The following is a 24,784-nucleotide window of genomic DNA, read 5'->3' on the forward strand; positions in this document are numbered from 1 at the left end:
TTCAAAGCTCCAAATACCCATTCACACAAAATGAAAATGTTACTCCCCTTACCTGAATTTTACTGGTTTATACCAAATCTAACTAGTAAGTGTTTAGCAAAATGTCTGCACTTCTGATGATACAGTTTATTTTTGTGGAGAGACACTATATTCCCACTTCAAATACTTCGCATGCTGTTAGGTTCTTTTTATGGTTACAGAAGGATAAAACTTGAAGCACTGAACTTGAATACAGAATTAATGGCATTAGTTATCTGATAAACTTAACCTTTTGCTGTTAACTGCTTTAGAAATCACAAGGTTAGGATGTAACTAAGCTTAAAAATAATTGTCAGTAGGGGAAGAAAACACAATAACATGACACAAACTGCAACAGCACAATTCAGAACACAAGAATGAGTCTGACTGAATAAATTCATTTGGAATAAATCAATTTTGATCAATTTTGAAAATTAAGAATTTTGAAAATGAAGATTAAAAAAAGTAATGCCAAGAAAACTTTTGTTAGGATCTGGAAACAGTCTGTTTCAGAATATAGAGGTATCCTCTGATTTTAAATAAGTGGTTAATTGAGGATTTTTTGAAATTGCCTTTCTTAGAGGCACTAATTTCTTTAGAGGACTAATGATTAAATGGTTCATGTTGCACTGACCAAACATCTGATATTAACAGCTTTGTTAACATGCCTAATTAAAATGCAAGGAATTACAAAACTGGACTAGAGACTTGTTTTTTAATTTAAGATCCTTCATCATCACTGATTTTAATGCCTTACTCACGTGAGCGCTCATTCTTTTCTATATTCACTTCAAGCTGCAGAAGAGATTTAAAAAATAACCCACACCATTCTATACACAGTCAGCAGTATCCTCTCAGAACTGCAGGAGTTTCCATTAACTAATTCTATTTCAAATTCATTAAATCAGTTTTTAAGTCTATTCAGAGCTAAATTGTTATGGAATTTTTATAACTGCAAATAGCTACTCTCTTTTGAGTTGCATGATACTGCCCAAAGATGCTTACTACTACCCACCAGCAGTTAGAGTTTACTACTCCCACAGTTCTGCAGACAGAGGCTGTGAAAGTGGTCAGTCATTTGAACACAGAACTCCAACACACCTTCTCTAGGAAGAGAGGGAGGGGTGGTAGATGTCACAGTTTTGTATTTTAGCTCAATCATTATGCTGGCTTTTTTTTTTTTTTTTTTGCCATGATACCCACTTAGCAGAGGAATTTCTTGTGCCTGATGAATGCCCATCTGTGGCTGATCTTTCTTCCCTCCTATTTCATGTGCCAATTGCACATATAATCACTATGGCACAGTATGAAGCTTATGATGAACAAGGAGTAGTACAAGTGCACAACACAGAAAGAAGGAGGATGAAGGGCAGTTAACAAGATATACAATTATGTGCACCACTTGCAGTATGTTTCCTATTCCAAAAACATAGAGAATGCAAATAAATTAAACTGCTATGTTAATTCTTTTCCAGTAATCTATGTTTCTGATAAAGAGAGGGAAGCAGTGGAAAGACTCTGAAAAAGTAATGATCATGAAGTAGACTTAGCATATCAGCTTTCTGCAGGATAAATAAATGACAATAGTTCAAACTTCATACACTCCATAATGATCAGTTACTCAAACTGAAAATGTCTGCTAAAGCTAAAGTGGATTTTTTTTTTTTTTTTTTTTTGGCTGCAACCAAACTAGAAACTACATTCAAATTATGATTCCAGAAGTCCTTAGAAGGACAAAATGAAATACCTTTTCCTACCTTTGAAATTTGTGAAGAAAATTAAATAGAGTCTGTTGAAACCCTGGCAATAAAATTTCTGCTATTCACTTTAGAAAATACATCAAACTAAGAGTTACTAGTTTGGGAAATGTCATTTTGATCTTTAGTTACCACAATAGTGATAAAATTGAAAAAAAAAAATCTACCACAATCAACAGATCTTATTCATCCTTCTTCCCACTGACAAAAGGCTGTTAAGTACTGACAGTGAAGTTCACAAAGGAACCCATGAATTTTCTCTATGTCAATGATTTTTGTGTGCATTCTCCTAAAATTCAACTTGCACTAGCATAGAATACCGATCCATGATCATCTAGTTAAATACAGGAAGTCATCGGGGTATCATAAGAATAAACATTATAGTTAGAGCCTATGATGCTATTCGCATTGTGAATCACTTGACACTTCTGAGAAAGAATATTGCCAGCAGTGATAATATTCTATGATAACATGCTACAATATGGATGCTTGAATAGTATAGCAACCAATTGCTGACAGCTAGATAGCCACTTAAAACAGATAGTGTGGAAGATAACCTCTGGTAAAGGAGAAGAAAAACGGGAAGAATGGATCAGAGAATACAAAAAGGTTAAGATGACCTTCAAATTCTTGTACCGGTTTCAAGTATTTTATTAGGTGGACTTGGAGTTTTTTCAAATGATGTTTACTTATCCTATCTAAAAACATTTCCTGTGTTTCAGACTCAGCTTGAAACATGCAACTGCCAACAGCAAAGTTTTTTTTTTTTTTTTTTTTTTTCTTTTTAAAGATGTGTTGTCAATGTGGTAAATCATTTACTCAAAAGGAAAAAAAAAAAAGAAAACAGAGGGAACTAACTGATTTGTCTGTCGTCTTTCCTGTCAAGATCGCCCTTGCCTTGGCTTTGGTCAGAGGGAAGGACTTTATGTATGAGTCATACAAATGCTTGGCAAGCGCTCGCAGATCAGCAGATTCAGGATTTAACTGGTCGATGTCGCTGGAAATCTCTGCCAAGAGCTTCTCCTTCTCCGCCTGTGGCATTCGCCCAAACCTGATGGCTGAAGAAGATGACAAGTAATTACCACAGCTACAGTTGCACCCACAAATGGATATTTTTATTTTTCTGTCACCTTTTATTACAAGTTACTCAATTTTTTTCTTAAAACAATACATAGACAAAAAAGAGGAAGACTTTTCTCTCCAATAATATAGGCAAATACTAAAGTGCTTCAAAGATAGGTAAACAAATCAATCTCAAAAGGAAAATAACACGTGCCCAAATAGTTCTATTTCAATATCATGCTCTGAAACGCAAGAATTATTGCCAGTCCATTGGACAGTCTGAGTTAGAGAAAACCACTGATTTTACCTACAACCTAAATCAAATATAAGGAGGCTTTAAGATATTAAAATTCAGTTTATTCAGGATAGGAACTACTGTTCAGCTTTGGATTGTTTTGGGCAAATCACCACACATCTCAGGTTCTTCATTTAGAAACAAAACACTCACATGCCTTGCAGGAACGAATTCCTAAATAGTCCAACTGAGCTTAATGTATAAAGTGATTTAAAATATTACCAAAATAGTTAAAGAATGAGAAAAAAATAAGTACAGGGAATAAAAACTACGAAAAGCCTGAGTTCTTCATCACAACTGTATGTGATTGTCATACTGTAAGAACAGCAAAGGGTTCCACTGGTTGTATGATCTCAATTCCTTTACATATCTGTAGGGTTGGCTGTAAACCTCTCAGTTTTACCTCTATGTACTTAATAGTCAAGTCACTGTTTATACTTACAGAGATGGGCTTAGAAAATAGTTCAAATGAACCATCAAGATCAAGACTGAGTTATTATATGGTATTTCAGTAAACAGGACTTATTTTACAGTAAAACAAAACAAAACAAAACAAAACAGAGCATCAAAACAACAACAACAACAACAAAAAAAAACAGAAGGAAGAAATAAAGATTTGCATTTTTAGCTGCAGGAGGAAAGAGAAATATTATTAATATTTTTTCAATGCTTAATGCCTTCCCTAGATAAGAACAAGTTGTTCCTAAGGTCATGCACACCATTACACTAGGGATGTTTATTTTGGAAATTGTCAGCTACTTTCCTGCTTGCAGGATGCTTGCAGTGTGTTGATGAAAAAAAGGATACCTTTTCCAATAATAAATAATTATATTTAAAACATAGCATTTACTGTATTTATGGATCAGTTCTTTTATATCAGTGTTTTTTTTCTGTTTGTTTTTTACTACTCTACTTTCTCTTCCAGTAAACTTGGTCTCTGAGTGATGCAAGCTGTATGTTTCATTTCTGGGGGTATTCTTATTGCTTATTTATGAGAATGAAAATCAGTCTGAAACAAAACTTAGTCCAGTAGGACCAAATTAACAGTGATTTATTTTTTTCCTGTAAATATCTGTTGCTTATTGCTTTTTATGAGGGAAATTTTGAATGATCGCCAACTGATATTTGTTTTAGATCGTATCTACCACTGCACTTTTTCCTCTCCTCTAAGGAATACTGAGCACTCTTAATCAGCTACTAACAATAGTTTTCAGTGAGACATCACTGCCAGTCCACCTCGATGCTAACAGTAAACCATTTACAGAAAATGATGAACTTCTTTAAATGACATACTAGAACGGCTCAAAAGCCCTGATAAATCTTTTGAGGGCTTTTCCAACTTAGATTATTCTACGATTCAGATTGGACCACTCTTCAAATGTGTATTTGGAACAGCTTCATCAATAGAAAAGCCTCAATACTTTGATGCTTCTGATTGGTTTACTGGCAATAGATTCAGCTCCTCATAGTTGTCTTTTTAAGAAGAACTTGCAAACTAATGTCTTCAGAGAAGTCTAGCAAGAATTGTTGAACTATTACAGTGAACTTTTAATTTGGAAAGTGAAGCAAGGCAAATATTAGCCTCATATAAAGGACTGTTAATAAAAAAAAAAAAAAAAAAGAGATGAGTTGCTTATGTCTGTAAAATGCTCATCACTCCCTGAAATATGTTGAGTGTGACCTGAGGACTTCTTAATACACAACAAACACTTAACAACTCTAAAAGAAAAAAAAAAAAAGAAACATGTCCTTTGAAAGACTTCATAATTCTACCAGGAGCTAGGTGCTTTTGGCTAGAAAAGTATTTTGTTATAATAAACTATGATAGACTGTTCTGAAATTTTACATGAAATAAGCTTACAGCATCATATATAATACCTTTACGTTTATAATAAATCATGCATACTTAACAGTCTGATATGAATTCTATAAACTCACACTGTAAGCATAGTAACTCTTAAAATACTACAGAAATGGAGCCTGACTAAATAGTACGAAACATGATTCTGGTGTAACATGATTCTGTTCTGGAAATTCAGGGTTTGCAGAAGCTCAGAATCTAGAATCTCCCTGGCAAGGTCCCCTTTCACCACAGTTATTTTGTACAAATAAGGGAATAAAACAAGGGATTAAAAAAAAAAAAAAAAAAAAAAAAAAAAAGATGGTATATTGCTTCCCCTTCCTATGATTTAATATTAACTTAGCTCTAAAATAATTTTTATACTTCCCCAAGGCATTGAAAACAATAGGTTTTTTTTCCCCCCACCTTCTTCTTTCCTCCTCTTTTAATTAAAAGAGTTAAATCCTTACTAGAAAATTCTTGATGATATAGCATAGTGTATCCACCAACTGTGGCCCTGATTACTGAAATAGTACTGTTAGGTTTTATTGAAATGATTGAGGATTTTCAAACTAGATGCTGTTTTGTTATTAGAGAATAATGAAGATGTATACCTTATTCTTTTCAAGAATAAGGGCTGGTAACAAACATCTTGCTGGAAATTCAGACATAGGCTAGCAACTTTTTTTTTCCTAAGTACGTATCTATGTTTTCAAAATTTGGGGATGTGAGGGTGGGCAGTAGTTTCTTTTTTTAAAATCTTATGGCAATTTTCCACATAACCGTATCTATCTACTGTTGCACAGACACTGTAGCATGAAACAGGCTTACTATGAGTTCTGAGTGTCAAAGGACAGCATAGTATGTTTACTATGATTTTTTACATATGCCCCTTACCATATAACCTGAGTTCTGTGTATAGTTTTATCTTGCCTCTTGGAAAGTCAATTACAGTTATTCATGCTAGCAAGTTGATATTACTAAATAGCAAACTGTTGGTAATTATCCATTAAAACTTTACAATAACAGAATTATAATAAAAGACAACTTACACTGGATTTATTTTCCTTACAGAAAATTAACTTAGGGTGTTCTAGAATGATGCACTCATCCATGACCAACAAAGGGCAACAAATTACCTTTGAATAGTATGTGTGATGAGCCCTAGTGCTAATATAAAATTATTTCGGTTAATTTACAGATTAACTTGGAGTTTGTCATACATTTGTATACTCTTAATAGTTCTAGGCAGATGTCCTCTTTAATTTAACATTTATTCTTACTTGCCTTGTGATGATGATACTTACTTGCATAGGAAATGCTTAGAGATCTCAATATGAAAAGTGCTATAAAAACTAATTATCTTTTTCTTGCTATGCTGTTTTTTTTCCAATACTGTTCCTTGTTGGAATCATACCTAATTTTTCGTTTTCACATGTCTAATTTTTACATATGCAGGTACAAAGCCCAGTAAATTTCATTGGTGTAAGATAACTCACACATTCATGTATAATCTATTTTGGAGTTCAATCTTACTGACACAGTGGAGAACTATCAATTGATACATGAAAAAAGCTGCATATAAATTTGGCATGTATTTTTAAGGAATATTTGGCATAGGTTTAGCATACAGCATCATGATGCCAACTTGCCTAAAGTACCAGATTCATCTCTTCTCTATAAAAAGAAAAAAAGATCATTTTAAGTTCATTTTGCTAAAATGTCAGGATTGCTTTGGAAGAAAATTAGCACATACTGCAGAACAGTGAACTAAGTTCTAAGCATTAGCTTCTATTCTTGAATGTCTGAATGCTGCATTCAGATACAACAAAGCTTATACATGCTATTGAAAGCTATTATGTCAAATGTTAAATCAATCTAAACTACTCTTTATTGTGGTGGATTTTTTTAAATAGCAAATAAAAATGGTATAGGGAGACTATCTCATCCGTTGTTGCTTTAAGAACCCACTTGAGCAGCACTATCCATCAGTTCAACAAAACAGCCACTAAAATCAGTAGAGCTGACATTCAACTGATAGAATCAAGTCTTTTCAAATAGTGAATTTACTTCCCCTAGAAGATAACAGGCTTTTACAGCGTTCCGCACTAATTCATCTTTAGGGTCTAGCTTAATGCTTGTCATCATATCAGACTTTCACATAATAAAATTCACCAATAATTAAATACCTCAGGAATATCTCATACTTTGTTGTGTTTAGCGTGTGAAAAACAAACTTGGAATAAAGCATGCTATGCAACTTTTAAAAATATGTAGAGATTTTTAGGTGGTGGATTGTATGTTTATTAGCAATCTGTCATTCCTACATTTTTTTCTAAATGTGTATTTTTAAGATTTAATAATAGAAGTGATTCACCTTTAGATGCTGTCCCTGTGTCACAAAAATGATAAAATGTGATAAAATTCATAAATTTTCCTAAACAAAAGGTCACTAGGATCCAAAAGTATATTTTAAATTTAATGATTTGTTAATAACAAAAAGTTAGAAAGTTGTGAATCAAAAATTTCTAACTTATAATTTGACAGGCAAAAATATAGCTTTAAAATATAAGTATGTTCTTTAACATTTAAAGCATATTTTATAAATACTATACTAATTACAGTAGATTGTTCAGTTTTTATTATCATAGCAGGCAAAATCTGGGTCAAAATTCAATTTTGTGGTACTAGCCTAGTAGTTTTGTTTTGGAGAAGATGTTGTTTTCAGGGGACTGAGATAAAGTCAAGGAGAGGTCAGTGGGTTTACAGAGGGAATGTGGGAAACAGCAGTGGAATTTGGGTTGAGATGAGAAGTAGGAAGGATTGGCAATACTTGTGGAAGTTAAGCAGAAAAAGAGGAGTTCACAGAGTGGGTAAGAGGAGTTCACAGCACTTCTGATTGCTGAGGAAAGTTTCAGGGATCTGTTAGGTGAGTCACAGGACCTTCCCTCTTTACTGCTTCTCCCTCCCTCCTGTGACTGCTTTTACCATCTATTTCTTTACTCCCAGAAGTGATAATAAAGATACATTGTCATGTGTGCTCTCTCAGTACACTGTGTGGCTTGATATAAATAATATCTTTAAATGCCAGAGGAAAAAAAAAAAAAAACAAACCTAGTAACATTTCTAAAATAAAAGAATGAAACTTCTGCTGAGTGGTATTTCAGAATGCAATCTGAGCAACTGAGGGTTAAACACAGAGCAGCACTGTGGTTAGAGAAGGAAAGGAAAACAATATCCAAAGCATGAGAACACTACTGTCTTTCTTAACCTTCAGCTAAGTGGTATGTAGCATTTATACATGAAAAAATGTGGCTGTTAGCTGCTCAGCCTCTCCTTGCATTTCCCCCCTCCTCCCCCCCCAATTTTTTTTAAGTGCCCTAACTATTCATTCTGCAATAATGTGTCCATGCAAAGACAGCCAGAGTGGAACCCTCAGGCAAGGAATCCACATTCTGATTCCAAGCATTTACAAATCAGATAGTTTCACTATCCAAATTGTCCAACTTGAAGCTGTAAATGTAACATTAGAATCTGTCTCGGTGCCATTCACAACGTTCAGTGTTGTGCTTCTGCACGTTTCTTTATGGAGACTTCTGTCTTCAAAGGCAAATCTTACTTATTTTTTAGATATGTGTTTGTTTATAAATGATGGAGGAGGAGGGTTCTGCTTCATACAATCTGATGTTACCGGAGCAGGCAAAAAACACAAATGTAGAAGCTAACACTTGAATGTAAGCACTAATAACTCCTTGGTATGTAAATTCATGGTAAAAGTCAATGAAAGCATTCTTTTAAGCCCTGGGAAAAAATGGCAAAGCTATTCCCCTCTCCTGTTCTTCACAACCATGATCTCTGCAGGTGCCAACGCTTCTTCCTTGCTGTGGCTGTCCAAGAAGAATTAGCTGGTGGGAATTATTTCTGGGCCCTTCGCATTGCTAAGGCAGACATGATGATCTCAACGTTCCCCTTTTTGATGGGGCTGCACATGGTTCACATTGATATAAATGGAAACCATGTTGCTAGTTTATGAGAGAATCTGGCATTCACCTTGAAAAAAAATAATAATAACAGAACAGTCTTGAATCACTATAAAAATACCCACAGTAGCATTTCAAAATTAGTTTTATTTTTAAGAGCTACTGTTGCATCCCAGGGTTGGAAAACCATATTTTCTATTGGCAAAACAGTTCCCATCTCTATTTACATTCACTGTGTGCACTAACATCACAAATCACAGTTAAGCCTTCCTCTCGGGGACAGTGCACTCATTTCTGTAATTTTTTTTTAATAGTGAAAATAATGGAAGTTCAAAAAAGCTCAAAAAACAAAAAACCACAAAAATTATTTTCCCAGTCATGTTTGCAATTCTTTACCCTTTGAATTACATAAGTCTCCATGTTATGACATTTAATTCCTGTTTCTACTAAGCTTTGCCAATGCAAGGCAGCAAAGAATCTTCATCATTTCTATCTTTCTGTCTAAACATTCTAAAGTAAGTATTTCTAAATGAATTGATTTGTTAATTTTAAAATTCAGAGATTTTCTTCTATATTGTATACAAGAGAGCAGCATAGTGATACGCTTAATGCTCACTGCTTTTCCTACTGTAAAGAGGGCAATCACAGAACCATACACGACTGCATACAGCTTTGCAAGCAAAGACTAGAACATATACCAAATGGAAATGCTGCTTACAGTTTACAGATGGGAGAGGATGTTTACCCTCTGTATGATGGGAGGTCAGACAATGTATAGTACAAAGGAATAACAGCTATACACACTATATGATGAGAGGCCAACAGCTGAATGAGCATGCTAAGAAACACTATACTCCTACTTACCACACATTGGAATCTATGCCCAGATGTGGGTATCCTACGGGAGGAGGAGGACAGTTGTTTTTTTATTTTTATTTTATTTTATTTTATTTTAAACAGTACAGCATATGGCCCATTTGTTCAAAGTATGTTGTGTTCCAAGGAAAAGTGAACTCAGCAATGCTGACTGCCCTGGATAAGCATCTTGTGCATCAAATTTAAGGTGCTGTTATTCACAAACTTTTGATAAACTTTCTACTCCATATTTCATAACTAAGTTCAGTTTTCAAAGGGGTACTGAGCTATGGTATGGAATATGCCTTACCAGCTTGACCATGAGCTGAAAAAAAAAATTACATTAGGAATATGTGAAATGAGCAAGAATGACAGAGAGCAAAATCAACACACTGGTTATATTGTGTATACAGTGACAAGTGCAAATCTTTACCTATCTGATTTTTACGTTAATTAATCTCCAATTGTTTACATACTCTACTAAACACATGGGCAGTCTCTCTGATACCTATTTCTACAGTGTCTGGTACAAAGAAACAGAAGGCTCAAAACATCAGAGCATCAAACTCAGTAAACAGACACATGCTTCATGTTATTTTTGAAAACAAACACTACTGTGTTATAATATGCTGTATATACTTACCATTATGTGACATTCCAACTGCAAGACATTTCTGAAATCTGCAGTATTGACATTTATTTCTGCTTTTCTTATGGATGCGACAATTAAGATCACACCTGTCATAAATAAGTTTTAATCTGATTGTTCTTCGAAAAAAGCCCTGTAACAAACATAAAAACATGTAAAAGGACAGATTAAACACTGACAGCATGACTGTCTCAATTCTATATAGGCATACAAAGCACATTTCTGCATGCACACTGAGTCTAAATTTGTATTAGACAGATATCTGAAGAAAGCAATGCTTGTGTGTTCGTATCTGCATAGCAGCATTGCTCCCATTCTAAACTTGTTAGCCATTTTCAGCCCAGATTGACATGGGTAATAGTCTAGAAAATAAAAATCTATGAAAACTAACGGGAATGAACAGGGTTGAAAGGATGGTATTATCACAAATTGACAATCCTACAGAAACAGTGAAACTGAAGAAGAGAAGTAAGGCTCCTTTTAGGGCTCATGGGAGAAGTGGCTATTCTATTTCTTTTTGTTGGCACCGTGCTATCCTAATTTTGCAATGTGTATTTCTGGGTTCTATCTTCAAGATTTTATTTCCTAGTTTGTTCCTGTTGTTTGGATTTTACAAGTTTGCAAAGTACACAGGCATGTGAATAAAACCAGAAACTTGATACCAAAGTCGTGGTAATTATTAAACTGAAATCTTATGAGGTCTTACAAGGAAGGATATCATTATGGAAATTCACAGTTCTGTCTTTTGATAGTCTAAAAGTACTTTCTGAAACCAACAATAAGTGATGAATAAAGATTATCTGAATTTGTCCTCAGTTCATTCTAACAGTTTCCTCACAGAATAAATACAATAATAAAAGCATAATATTGATTCATATGCATATGGTTTGCTGTAATGTAAGCCAATCAACAACACACTCACTCCTTTATATATATTCCTAATTCAGCGCTCAAAATTTTAGTTCAGGTCTGCACTGGGTTTTTACTATCACTTCAATATCCTCAGGATTATTGAAAATAGCAACAACCTGAATTTAAAATGTGTATTTTAAATTTTTTTTTAACTCAATGAATTTAATGTAATTTCTTTCTCAGGTTCTTATCTTCTCATTTTTGAGGACAATCAATTTTCACTTTATTTATTATAGACACTAAAAACCATCAAAAGAAGTCAGTGGTGTTTTAAAGTGGATAGCCACATTCTCTAATTTCATTAGACTATTCTCTAGTCACCTAGACTGTGTAAATTGGGTAAAGGAACTCTAATGAGTCTTAACAATAGAGTTTGAATTTTAAATTGCTTAGAGTATTGAGGTTTGAAATTCAGAATAAGCCTGCTTTATGAATTCAAACTCATGGAGATCCAGTGATCTCCAAGACAGCAAGAAAGGAACACAACTCTATAATTAACAAAAGTAGAAGTGCACAAAGATTTTAAATAGATCAGTAACATAAGTGACAAAAAAAAACGTTAAGACTTCCACTTACTACAGTGTATGTAGTGTGTATGAAACAATTTAAAAGACTTCAAACTTATTTAAATGAAAATAGTATTAAATCTTCAGAGAAAACACATTTGTGACAACTTACCTTACAACCTTCACATGCATGCACTCCATAATGAAATCCAGAGGCCTTGTCCCCACACACACGACATTCAATAGCCATAAATGAGTTGGAAGACTCCTCATGTGGTTTATTGTATAACTGCACTTTTTCAGAAAAATAGGGTGGAGAAGGAGGCTCCATTTTGATTGCACCTGCATATAGAGAAGATTTAAATGAATAATTCAAAGTGTGATTAAATATGTGGTAGAAGCAGCAGCAAGGAAGAATCAGAAACAATCACAGTAAACACAGCCAGATTCATAGGTATGCTTTGTAATACAAAATGATGGTAGTAAACAAAGGAAATGGAAGTTGTATGCAGCTATTTCACTGATAGTGTGTAAGCTGAAAGCCTTGAAGAGGCATATGGGAATCATACCACAAATTCACTTTCCAGCTTTGTAGTGCAGAACGATTTTACTATAGATGTGTAAAATTTGCACATGAAGACCTCATACTCAAATTGTCTTACTCCTTTTCTCAGTACCTAATTAAGTTCCTTAAGATGTTCAGAACTACTGCAGAGAGAAGAACTGGACACTCTACTCTCATGAAAACACACCTATGCAATAAACACACGGTGAATAATTTGTATATTTAATGAAATTTATCTCCCTCCTAGGATGCAGACTAGAGATGAATCTTCCCAACATTTCTAATTATTGTGAAAGCACTTTGTAATATTGATAAGCTCAAACAACCAAATATGATATATTTAAATCAATCACTGCTGGTCAAAGAAGAAAGCTGGGACAATTGACACCATAACATTACATCAAATCACACTTCAGGAATTACATGACAGGTGCAGTATTACCATAACATGAATGTTTTGTTTTCTGTTTGGCTACACTACATGAATTGGGAAGTTTTCTTTTCTACAGAAACCAGAGGAAAAAAGGAAGAGGAAAGTTAGCTGACTAAGACCGTGAGCATTTAGCATGCCTAATGATTTAGCTAATCAACTCTCTTGTTTGTTATGAAAATACCACAGGATTTTCTAATCAAGCAAAAGAGAAATAAATTATTAGCAGTACAAGTGTATTTTAATTCACTTCATAAATAACTCAGAGAGAACCAGGTACTGTGTACTTCTATTACCAAAACTAAATAGTATAATCCTCCTAGCCAGAATTTCATGAACGATTCCTACAAAAGTGATGTCAGATTTAAATAGACTCAGTGGATCTTTAAAAAAGTTCCAGACACAGCAATCTGACTTCTTACTATGAGTAGGAATGCAATAGCAACTTTTATTTCAGAGTAGACTACTTTTCTTTTTTTCCTGTAAAGAAGAATTCTGTGTACTATCTTTACATAACTGGGGAAAGATGCTGGTGTTTTGTACTATATAAAAAAATACTATGTCACAAATCTTTGAGGTTATGTGTGCATTAGGAAGACTGATAAAAGTTTTACAAACACAGTAGCAGCCAGTATTTCCATTTCATCAGCTTCTTAGCCTGTTGCTCAATTTATTATTAATTAATATGTTACATATGCTGGGTGTTACTATATGACAACTTGTCTAGTCACTAGAGGCTACTCTAGAAGAGTGAAGGTTGCCCTATCATAATATCACATGAATATCTGCTGATTTTTGGATTTACAATCTGTGCATTTAGGCATCTGAATCCATCCAATTGCTGGTGGTACAATTTCTAGGGAATGAAGCAAATGTGAGCACAAAGAAATATAGAAAAATAAAAAACGTACTTTGGCAATCCTGGAGCTTGATGTCATATTTATAATCAATGCTTGTTTGATCAGCTCTTCCAAGAGGTATATCTTCATAGTGTGGAGAAGAAATGCTTGAAAAATCAACAGTGGTAAATGGCTTTATGTCAAAGGAATGCATATGATCATCCATCGCAGACAGATCCACTGGGCTAATTCCAAAATTAACGGGCCAAAACGGCATTTCTGTGTCAACCATTGTAATCTCTGAAAACAAAAAAGAAACAGGCTTTTTAAAGATACTAGTTACTTCTGTAATGTGTTTGAGCCCAAGTGAGGCCTAATTGCCTAGTGCCCAAAGGGCCAAGATGCAAATCAACATTCAGGTGTAGGCTTTAGGGGAAAGTCTTGTCTCCCTTCATCATTCGGCTTGAGTTTTTCACCATAGTCTAGGAATATTGCATGGATAATACTGAACAGCTAATACAGCTTTGAGGTACTTCCTACACAGGCCCTAACGTCATACACATCATAAAACAAATGACATTTTGTTGGCATCCAGTGCTCAGGTTAGCCTTGGAACAGAATAGCAAGTCATAGGTGTGCTACTAGAATGACCTGATCCGTACTTCAAAAGGCAGCAGAGACAGTTAGAGAATTCACAGAATAATAGAGCAGTCAAGTGAGTAACTGGCAAAAAATACATGAGGAAAAAAATCGTGAGTGTTCAGGTGAAACACAAATTCATTTTTATAGATCATTTTGTGGAACACGAGTGTTCTTTAGTAGGCACGCAAGTCATTAAAAAAAAAAAAATCAATTATGTGAAATTAAAGTACCACTGGAAACAAACTGCTCACCATTTTTACAGAGATCGATTAGACTGACCTTAACTGCATCTCACAATAGCATCTAAATACTAAAGGTTTTTTTTTTTTTTTTTTTTTTTTTTTTTTTTTTTTTTTTTTTTTTTATATCAATAAAAAAAAATTGTAGTTGGTATTAAATAATTATAGTTTTACTGTGAAATCCTTAGTTGGTCAAGTACATCAAAACTTTTACACCAGAATCTTAAATGCAAGGCTCGAGGAAAATTACTCTGTAACTTCTTAAATCCCATATATGTTTATGCAGAACCTGAGAGCCATAAACAAAAAGCTTCAACCTGTGAAAATCTTTGGCAAATTGAATAAATTTAGATTGAATTATAAAATGTTTATCTGAGTCAGATGCTTATCTGACAGGCAGATCAACCAAAAATCATTGATTTAAACATATTTCAACTATGAAAAAATTCATATTCCTCAAACTGATTCGTAACAAGCATTCATATTCAGTTTTTCATGATTCATAAGAAGGACATTTAATCTAAAAATAGGATAGAGATTATGGAACTAAAATAACTTGGTCACTTTGGCTGTTTAATCTGGACTTCAGATCCATCAGGTACATAGCTTTTAACATTTAGATGACAGAAACTTATTTGATTTGCTCTATTTGGAATTAGTCAAAACTGCAACAGTTTCAAAACCGTTATGAAATGAATGTAATGGAAGAGACCTGCTCTGTTACTTTGAGATGATCCTTTGTTTTGACAGGGAGATAAGTAGGTACAACAGTGACCATCCTCCCCTATCAACTGTGCTGAAGTGCCAAGATGGTAATGGCCAGACACGCTTGTGGTTCTCTTATTCTTTCCTCAGGAAAGCCAACATAATTCTTCCTCCTCTTAGGGCTCACAGCACAACCTTGAACACTGACATCAGTGGCTGGAAATTCAGGTAAGACTACCTGCAGTGAGAACACAAGTGTTCCTGCTGTAGCACATGCTCCACACACGTTGTCCCTCACAGAACAGGAGGGCAACCCACAGTTCCTTCACACTGCCACTGCCATCACTACGTGCCTGATAAAGTAGAGTTCTGTAAAGCAAACAGTGTTTAATGGTGAACTTCTGGCTAGGTTACCCTAACAGTCAGCTAACTATCTACCTCACCAAAGCCAGTAGATAGGATATACAGATTCACACGCTAACCTTAATGAAATAAGAATAACGACTGAACTCCACTCCTTCCGGAGGTTAACATCCTATGGTAAGTAAATACCATTTCTTCAGACGATTAAAAATGGTTTTGTTAAATGATTTTACTACAAAAAATGCATACTTTTCATTTTTCGTAAGATAGACAAAATTAAAAACCTTCATGTTGTCTAAGATGGCCACTTGCATACCTCATAGTTGCACCATGCATACATGAAAATACATATACATACACACACAATTGTGTAAATCTGAAGATTTCATTGAACAGATGAGTCTAGCATGCTAAAATGACTGACATAAACAGGATTTAATTAACACAGATTTTCATGTACATTAACTGCTTTTCTTCCACTGAAAACTATTAACCTTAGCTACATAAATCTCTATTTGTTTATTTCTGGATCACAATGCACATAATATATAATTTCTTTGTACAGCAAAACAGTAAGGCACTAATGACCCCCAAACCAATAATATTCATAATCATTTCAGAATTATAAGAATTCTGTTTTGGATATAAAATCAGACCATTTCAGCACAGATTTGAAGTTCTAATCTTCTTCACATATGACTGGTCTTAGCTGAATCATAAATATCCTGCTAAATTTAATACAATTCACCACCTCAGTGGAAGAAAATGAGTTTTTCCAATATTGTCTGATTTGTATTATAAATATTAGAGGAATGAAAAGATACGTGCCGATTTTATTCTTACGTTACTGCAAACTGAAACGTTAAGCTGTTACTGTGTTTAATAGTTTGTTTTCAAAATATTTCTCATTTGTATGAAACTTTACCTAACTTTTGTTGTATATCTTCTTTTTCTTCCCCTTGAAAAGGTGAATGCCAACATTTTCCTTCGCAACATAATGTTCAATTGGTATCCTCAAACAACAAAAACCAAACATCCAAGCATAAGTCCCATCTTAGTTAGTTAGTCCCAACAAACTTATGAAGAACTCCATAAAATTCACAGATGCCCATGTGAAATCCAGGTAATCAAAACATTAAGTTGGATTAAAAGATTTCCATGTGTAAAAAAATCATCCTCAGCCAAGAGAAGATTGTGCAGAAAACAAGCAGAGATGTCACTCACATAAAGCCAAAGAATATGATTTAATATTTCATCAAGAAAAAAAAAAAAAAACCAACCTCAGACTGAAAGAAAATGCTGTTGAGCTAACTTTAAGAACTGAGAGATGATTCTAGTTGCTATAACTCCCATCATATGCACTTAATCTCACACAACCAACAGGTAACTACTATCTATAAGGAAGTAAAAGAAGGCACGTGACCTTAGCTAGTAATTGTATAAACCATCAGCCACTATGTTAGCTTAGCCTTATCAGAGTGCTGTGAGAACTGTGTCACTCAGTAGAAATTTCAAGTTGAACTGATTTCCAATTCATAAGGAAACTCTTCAGTGCATTTTTTTAATAGAAAAGCACAGAATACAGTGTCAGAGACCATCACGGTATGAAAAGCATCCTGGATCACAGCCATCTCTTTGCCATAAGGACTACCTGTGCTCAGTTAACCTGAAAGGCCTGTTGCTCTGCATTCTAGGCACGCTTTTTCCAGACTAAAGTACCAAAATGTGACCCTCTAGGTATTCAGTGAAACAAACAAAACATCCTAGTGTAACACGAGATGCAGAAAATCAAGAACAAAAAAGAGAAAAGCTGCCGCATCTCAGCTTTAAGCTAAAATCAAGACAATGGCATAATAATACTATAGGCCCAAAGTAAATATGAACATATACAATAATTAATGCTATGTGTATAAGGTTTGCGGTTTTTTCTTAAGTTAAAAACACATTTCATGCTATAGTTTGAATTTCATCTCTGATATAAATGTCTCATAGAGTTTATCAAATAAATTAATATGCAGGTTCTGCTGAATGTAATGAGAACCTTGCTAATTAATTTAATTAGAGCAGGTGCAGACCATCTCTGAATTAACTTCATGTATGAATTGGTCAAGATCATAAAACCATTCCGAACTTTTAAGAAAAAATAGAGATAGTGAAGGATCAGCTTCATATCCCTGCATGTTTAATTTATCTACATAACAATGACATGCTTTGTGTATACCTCAAAATAAACGAACCCTAAACGATGGTGTCACATCCACTTAATTTAGAGAACTTCATTAATTTCTTGTGAAGGAATTGCTGTGATGGACTGTAAGAAGAACAAGGACCATCCTGCAATAAAGGAATCACATTTCTCTTTCAATAACTCAGTTTTTTCATTGCCTCTGACACAGAAATCCTATTGGCAATGCATAAATAGATTAAGCCAACATTTTGATCAGTGCTGTTTTCAGGTCCTAAATAGGAGGCATATGGTCTGATTTTGTGATACACTGTGCTCGAAAAGTAACTTACCAATGTTTCTGGAAGGTGTAAATAGTCATGAATTCTATCAAGAGACAGATTAAAAAGAGATAGCCTTTTATTAATTTTTCTTCTGGTTATTTAGTGAAAACTTGCATCATCTTACTGCACCTGCTTTGTCCTGGAGAGTAAAAATTACCACTCCATGCTCTCTGTCTCAGTTCTCTCCATGTTCAGAGAAAGCATGATGTTATTTTCTTTCTCACCTCGTATGTTTATTCAAACTGTAGTTTCTTTCAGTAGGGATCGTATTGCTCTATACATTTTTTATATCCATGATTATGTCTAAGTGCAATCAGGCTTTAACCTGAGTCTGAGTCTCTTTACTCATGAAAACAATATATTTGTCATTTAAAGTATCTGTCTGTATAGTGGACTTTACCTAACAAGAAAATTTGCATAACACAAAGGCACTATTTATCCAAATAGTTTTAGATAAGCCAAAACATGTCAATTTTTTTCTATATTGTAAAGAATAACTTAACGCTCTTGGACAGATTCCATTTAATTCATTAAAACAACAATGCTGGTGTGGTCTCCAGGTTCTCAAATCCAGCAAACCACTCCATAGTGTAGGACCTGAACTCCTTTGTGTTCTGTTGCTGCAGAGTCAGCAGAGGGAGCACAACATAACTAAAAAAGCTTTTTCCAAGAACTCTGCTGACACAATCGGTGACATTCTTAAAACAAACAAACAAGCAAAAAAGTCCACGAAAAGAGCCATGTTGGCTGATACAAACAATTCAGTATTTGACAAAATCCCAAGGGACTTTTTGCCAAACTCAGTGAGCTTCAAATGGTGAAAAACAAACAGCAGCAAAAAGATGTGAGGATTTCCTTTAAAAGTTCCATTGTGAGTCTTGTAATGTTATGATACAGTAATCAAGAAGTAGAAGAATTTATTTTCATCCATACTTGCCTGTAAAATTCAAGGCAAAAATCTATTTATGTCATGATTTGTGCACAGAACTGCAATATGTTTACCAGACTTAGTAAAAAAAAAAAAAAAAAAAAAGTATTTTTCCAAGAAAATTACAAGTGAGAAATGGGTACAGCGGTGGAAACTGGACACTTAGGCTCACTTAGATCAAGTTTTAGCATTGTATGTTCAGTCTTATTTGAAAACTCAGTGCTACCCGCAGCATTCCCACCTCAGAACTGTGCAGTGTAGCAGCAACGAGAACACTCCGCCATGCACCTCGGACATCGCTCCTGCTTGTACTGTTGTATCACCTGACCTCCAGTTTTTAATTTAAGCATGAATTTACCAAAACTGCTTACAGGAACAGAAACTAAGCTCACTGGAAAACGAAAGAGCAATACATGAATTTGTTGCAACTAGAGAAAGATAAACTAAAGCCAGAATTTATATTGAAAAAACAGAAGCATGTTTCATCCCTCCTGTGTAACTTTCCTTTAAGAAGAAGGAAATACCTTGTGTCTTCCAGCAGTAGTTACCATCAGGAATTAGCTCCACAAGAGCAAGCGTCGTAGTGAAGAAGTTCTCAGGTGATTTAGTTCATTACTTTTAATGCAGCCCTAACTCTAAGCACAGGATGAAGACAATAGATAACATTTTCTTCTCTGTTCTTAGATTCAACCCTCAAGCCATCTAAACATGGCCCAAAAAGTGAACACGTCTGTTAGGAAAGATACCCAGCAATAGGAAAAGGATGCAACACAGCACACATTTAAAGAATAGGTATAAGCGTTCAATATAAAAGTAAGCCTGGTGGTTCTAGACAAAGTGGCTCTGATATATCTTTATTCAGAGAAGGAGGTATGCATCACTAGCAAGGGAGAGTCCAGCCAATGTGAGCAATTCAAAGATTAATCACTAAATGGAAGGAGTTTATGAAAGTCTTGTTCTACAGCTTGCTGTACTAACCAGCAAAACAAGCACAGGGCCAAAACCTGACAATGAAGAGTTGGAACCGAGCAGAGTGTTAAAGGTGTGACAGAAAACAAACAAAACAAAATAGAACAAATCAACAACAACAAACAACACTCCCAGGAATGTCTTGAAACCCTGCCACGAGATGCCATTTCTGTCACCCAACATAAACCACAGAGTGCCAGAGTGGTTGTCTTAACAACCAAGCTCAGAAATCCAAGTGCTGCTCTGTGCAAGGGCTGCAGAGAACAGACACTGAGATCCTACAAAAAGCCAAATAAGATTGGTGTGGTGATGTCAATGGATCCACCCTCTCACCAAGGCTGCACAGTAAAACACCAGAAATGGTGGAAGTGCAAACACGAGAGAACAAAAGCAAGCAGATCATAAATCAGTAGGAAATGTATCTTATTCCTGTTACTGATTCACAACTACACACTGTAACGACTTCAAAGCACGGTCCATAACATTTACTACAATGTCCAGCAGGGAATAGCTAACAGAAAGAGGATTAAAAAAATGAAGTTCTTTGTGAGTAATAGATCTGTTTAATTTAACATATATTTTCTATTCTGTGCCTATAGTTCACAGAAAATGGCACATGGCCTTTACTGCTCATTTGAATTAGCAATATTTCATGCTTTTGCAGCAACAGAAACAACTGTAAATACAAATGCAAATGAACAATCTTAAAAATATCACAGGCTGCCTCAATACAAATTCTCAGGATATTAAAAAAAAAAAAATAATGGCAAGGCTGTGCTCAACTAGTAATTTAAATAGAAACTGAAAACACTGCACAAGAGATGATAACTGGTGTCAGAAATACTGATTTACATCTTTGAAAAGCTGTATAGATAACTCAGATTCAGGAGGAAGAGCACTATGAAATGACTGAGAACACAACCACAGAATTCTGTAAGAGACGCAGCATTGGGCTCCCAGTGAAAAAAGACTGCTGACCAGGAAGAGGAAAATGTTCTGCTACAGTCATAAGCAGGGCAGAACACTGAGCTACTGAAATGATTGCTACTCTGTTAGCTCAGATTCATCATCTGTGGGAATGGACCCTTAAATTGCTCATAGAAATGCCTGAACAGAAAAATGAGTTCTCTTGTTACGGACAGATGCCACCCTGATGTCTTCCAATGCTTTTTCTTTGAGAAGATCTTAAAGATATTTCATGGGCTTCAAAATATAAATGGTTATTTCATTTGTTGAACAACAACACAGAAAACAGAAGCACAAAGGTGTGAAAAATACAGAAATTCTTCTGTTAAAAGAAGAGTCAAAATAAACACAAGATTCTGAAGGGTAAAGAGGACATATTGGAGCTTATAACACACCTAAATGCATTACTAGGGCTCAGATTTGAGTAATTTTGGTTTTGAGGGATTTGATGAAATCAGAAACAACAACATGCTCCTAACTTGCACTGGCAATACTGTAAAACTATCTCATGACATAAAATGTAGGCGTTACTCTCTATGAATCATTGTGATTTTAAAAAGGATACTGATAGACTGGTGATGAATCACATTCAATTTTGTAATCAGAAAAAGCTGGCTTCTTAAGGGAGACCTTTGCCCCCTTTGGCAAAATGTAGTAACTGAGTGTGCCAAGGCAGTAAGGAGTAGGCCTTCTCTTGTCATATACATGGCCTCACAAGACTGAATTAAGTCATTGATTTTTAAATACAGAGACACGCAAGCTTTATCAACTAGAAAGTTGCACAGAACAATTGACAAGTACATGAACATTCTCAGAACTGTACTTGGCTTAAAGACTCATTTTAAGACATTTTATTGCTGGCATTTGTTTATTACACTGGGTAAACTCTGTATTACTCAGATCTAGTAAAAGTTTTACTAACTACTGGAAAATCATATAATTCAAACAATTCAGTGATTTCTTTAGTCAGGGTGTATTGCTAAACTATAAGCATATGCATGATTCTATCAACATATGCTGTGATATAGATCAACAAGAAATTAATTATTGTAAAATACACATTTTAGATGTATAAAAGACATGTATTATATGAACTATGCATACAGTTTCTATGAAAAAATTGCTGTTTCTCACTAACTGCAGTGATAGCACTGAGCCCAGAGCCAACGAAATCAGCTCACAGCTACCATGAAACAACAGCGTCAGTTCGCTAGCTGCCTACTGAACATTCAGTTAAATAAGTACAGTGCTATCTAGTAAATCCATGTTGTGTTCACATGTGATCCATTATGTGAAAATTTGAAAATTCCTCAATGGCTTCTTAAGCCTTTGCCAAACTAGCAAAGATTTCAGCAGGTAGCGTAACAAAATATTCCAGAGGAGCGTAGCATTGCAGCTATTAATGAGACAATCTTACACGTCACTGTTCACTTGGTATCATTAGGTTATTATCACTATGTCTTTTAATGCATTTCAACATACTAATCACAGACTTCATTCTTTAAAAATAGTTCATGGTCAATGTTTATCAGCTATGATACGTAGCTAGCAAGAAAATTTACAATAGATGCACTTTACTACAGAGTTCAGATCTGAAGAGTGTTTGCATTTCTTTTTGAAATATTAATACCATTCAACATTTACTACTGATGTTCACAATATCCAGTTAATTTTGGTCTAAATGACATTGTAGGTGAAATAAATTTGATACAAGCACTGACGCATTTTTATAAAATAAATATCCAAATAACCAAATAAAACGTTCTCATCTCACATAGTAGTTGCAGGGAATTCATTGAGGTATTTTTACAGACACATGAGACTGTTGGTAAGTAGCCTGGGATTTTTTCTTTCCTCAGACTTCATCAAGTCAGTGTTTCTTAATGTTCACATCTCTGTTTCCAAGAGATGAGATAATAAGACACACAGCTTTAATAGAGTAAAATATACTCATTAATATCCTCAACTCTGTTCCCTGCCATGGCAGAATACTGAATACTCCCACAGGAAGAGAAGGAGGAGAAACAAATGCAACATGAGTTGAAACTCATTCCTTGAATTAAATCCCACTTTTAAAGTTTTTCCTGGCAGTCAGATGCGTTGCAAATTATCCATAAAAATGTTTCTCTCATATCAGGAAGATCCGTTTCCTCACAAAGCTGTCATTTTCTAAAGTACTAAAAGTGCAAAGTGTATCTTAATGCAGCACCTATATATTCTGATGAGGCACTTTTTTATTTGCTACAATTTAAAATATTCTGACCTACTACTTAAAAAGCACCATGTTGCAGAAGTCATTCACTAACAAACATGCTTAATGCTATTTGTGAATGACATACAATGCCTCAGCATGGCTGGGAACACATTTTCCTATTTTCAAAATTAATTTGATTTCTGACTTATGTCAAGAGTAAGATACCCAGTAAATGCTCCTGTACAGTCACTAAACTCTGTGATGCTAAGCTAGTTAAACACCAGAGATGATATATTTTTTCTTTTCTAGATGCCCCTTCAAGCAGTCTAACAAAAGAATGAGTTCAGATTTTGTCTGGAGTACAGTAATTTACATGCTATTACAGAAGTGCACCTTCATTAGCTACTAAAACTCTTCTGTCAGGCAATCCTAAACTTGGAAGGGTACTACTAGTAATAGACAAACCCCTTCGGAGCGCTATGTCAGCCAGCACAGCACTGAAAGATGCTACTCTTAATTCCACCACAATTATTGTCATTATTTTGACAAGGCAAAATAAAACCAGGTTCTCCATTTCAATTTCATATACCAGCAGGCTTTGAAACAGCCCACGGTAAAAGCACTCACCTAAAATAATTCAGTAATAGATATACATGAACTTTTGTACATCTATCATCTGTTGCACAAATATATCTCTTTGATCTTTTAAATTAGCAGAAAAATTAATCTTCTCAACTGTACCAACTAAGAAGCATAAAACCTGCTTTGCTACTTTTCAGTAATAGAGCAATCTGTTGTCATCTGACTACTGTACTTTTGACCCTCTGAAACAGTCCCAAGATATGTTGACATGTTTTTACATGTAATTCAATAATTATTGTTCTCAATACTGCACGATGTTAATCACGCATTCAGATCAATGCTCTCTGCATCTTGTGTACTCCATCTTTCTACACACTGATTCTTTGACATAGCTTTAAAATTATCCCATATCAGGGTGACTTCAGACTGTCTACACAGGTGTGTAAAATAAGGTCATAAATAGGGTAAGCTTGCTTTTGTAACTGAAATTGCAACACAGTAAGAAATATTTAATGAATGTCAGTACGTTAATTATGAACTGTGCTCCAAATTTAAGTTACTTTTAACAGTTTCACTTTTGAATCTTCTATTGCACTACATGGGAGGAACATCATAAGAATGTTTCACATTTCTGTATTTTAGGGTCAGTATGAAAAATGACAAAGTATAACAATGTACTCCAGATTTTATCCCAGAAGCAAAGTAGGTGGAAACTTTCAGAACAAAATTCAGCACTGAAAAATGACTATCATGCGAGATAGACATAAAATGTTAAAGCTACCCTATGATTAAGTAATAGCAATCCGAGAAAGAATAGTAACATAGAAACTATAAAAACTCAGCTGCCATAAAATTAACACCAACTTACTTCCTCTTATATCATTGTATTCCTTAATTCCTACGGAAGTCACAGGAGTTTGGTTAGAAATTTTCTGATCGGTATTCTTACAGACTGGAACTCAGAACTGAATTACAGAACA

The 24,784-nt window shown here is 34.7% G+C and overlaps 1 protein-coding gene across 3 annotated transcripts in view; it reads right to left on the reverse strand.

Annotated features, from left to right (window-relative positions):
* Positions 1–24,784, reverse strand: part of PPARG (peroxisome proliferator activated receptor gamma) — a 52,870-nt gene that overhangs the window by 8,502 nt on the left and 19,584 nt on the right. For 2 of the 3 annotated variants that reach the window (XM_042823602.1, XM_042823601.1), the window contains exons 2-5: positions 13,781–14,008; positions 12,047–12,216; positions 10,451–10,589; positions 2,634–2,833 (exon numbers count right to left, since the gene is read on the reverse strand). In XM_042823602.1, coding sequence (XP_042679536.1) covers positions 2,634–2,833; positions 10,451–10,589; positions 12,047–12,216; positions 13,781–14,000 — 729 coding nt within the window. In that variant the 5' untranslated portion in view covers positions 14,001–14,008. Of the gene's footprint in view, positions 1–2,633; positions 2,834–10,450; positions 10,590–12,046; positions 12,217–13,780; positions 14,009–16,582; positions 16,654–24,784 lie in introns of those variants that run through there. The other variant, XM_042823603.1, reaches the window with a different exon arrangement.

The sequence above is a fragment of the Centrocercus urophasianus genome, unplaced genomic scaffold (assembly GCF_019232065.1).
Source record: "Centrocercus urophasianus isolate 14NV4802_14NV808 unplaced genomic scaffold, USGS_Curo_1.0 seq_22, whole genome shotgun sequence".
NCBI lineage: Eukaryota > Metazoa > Chordata > Aves > Galliformes > Phasianidae > Centrocercus > Centrocercus urophasianus.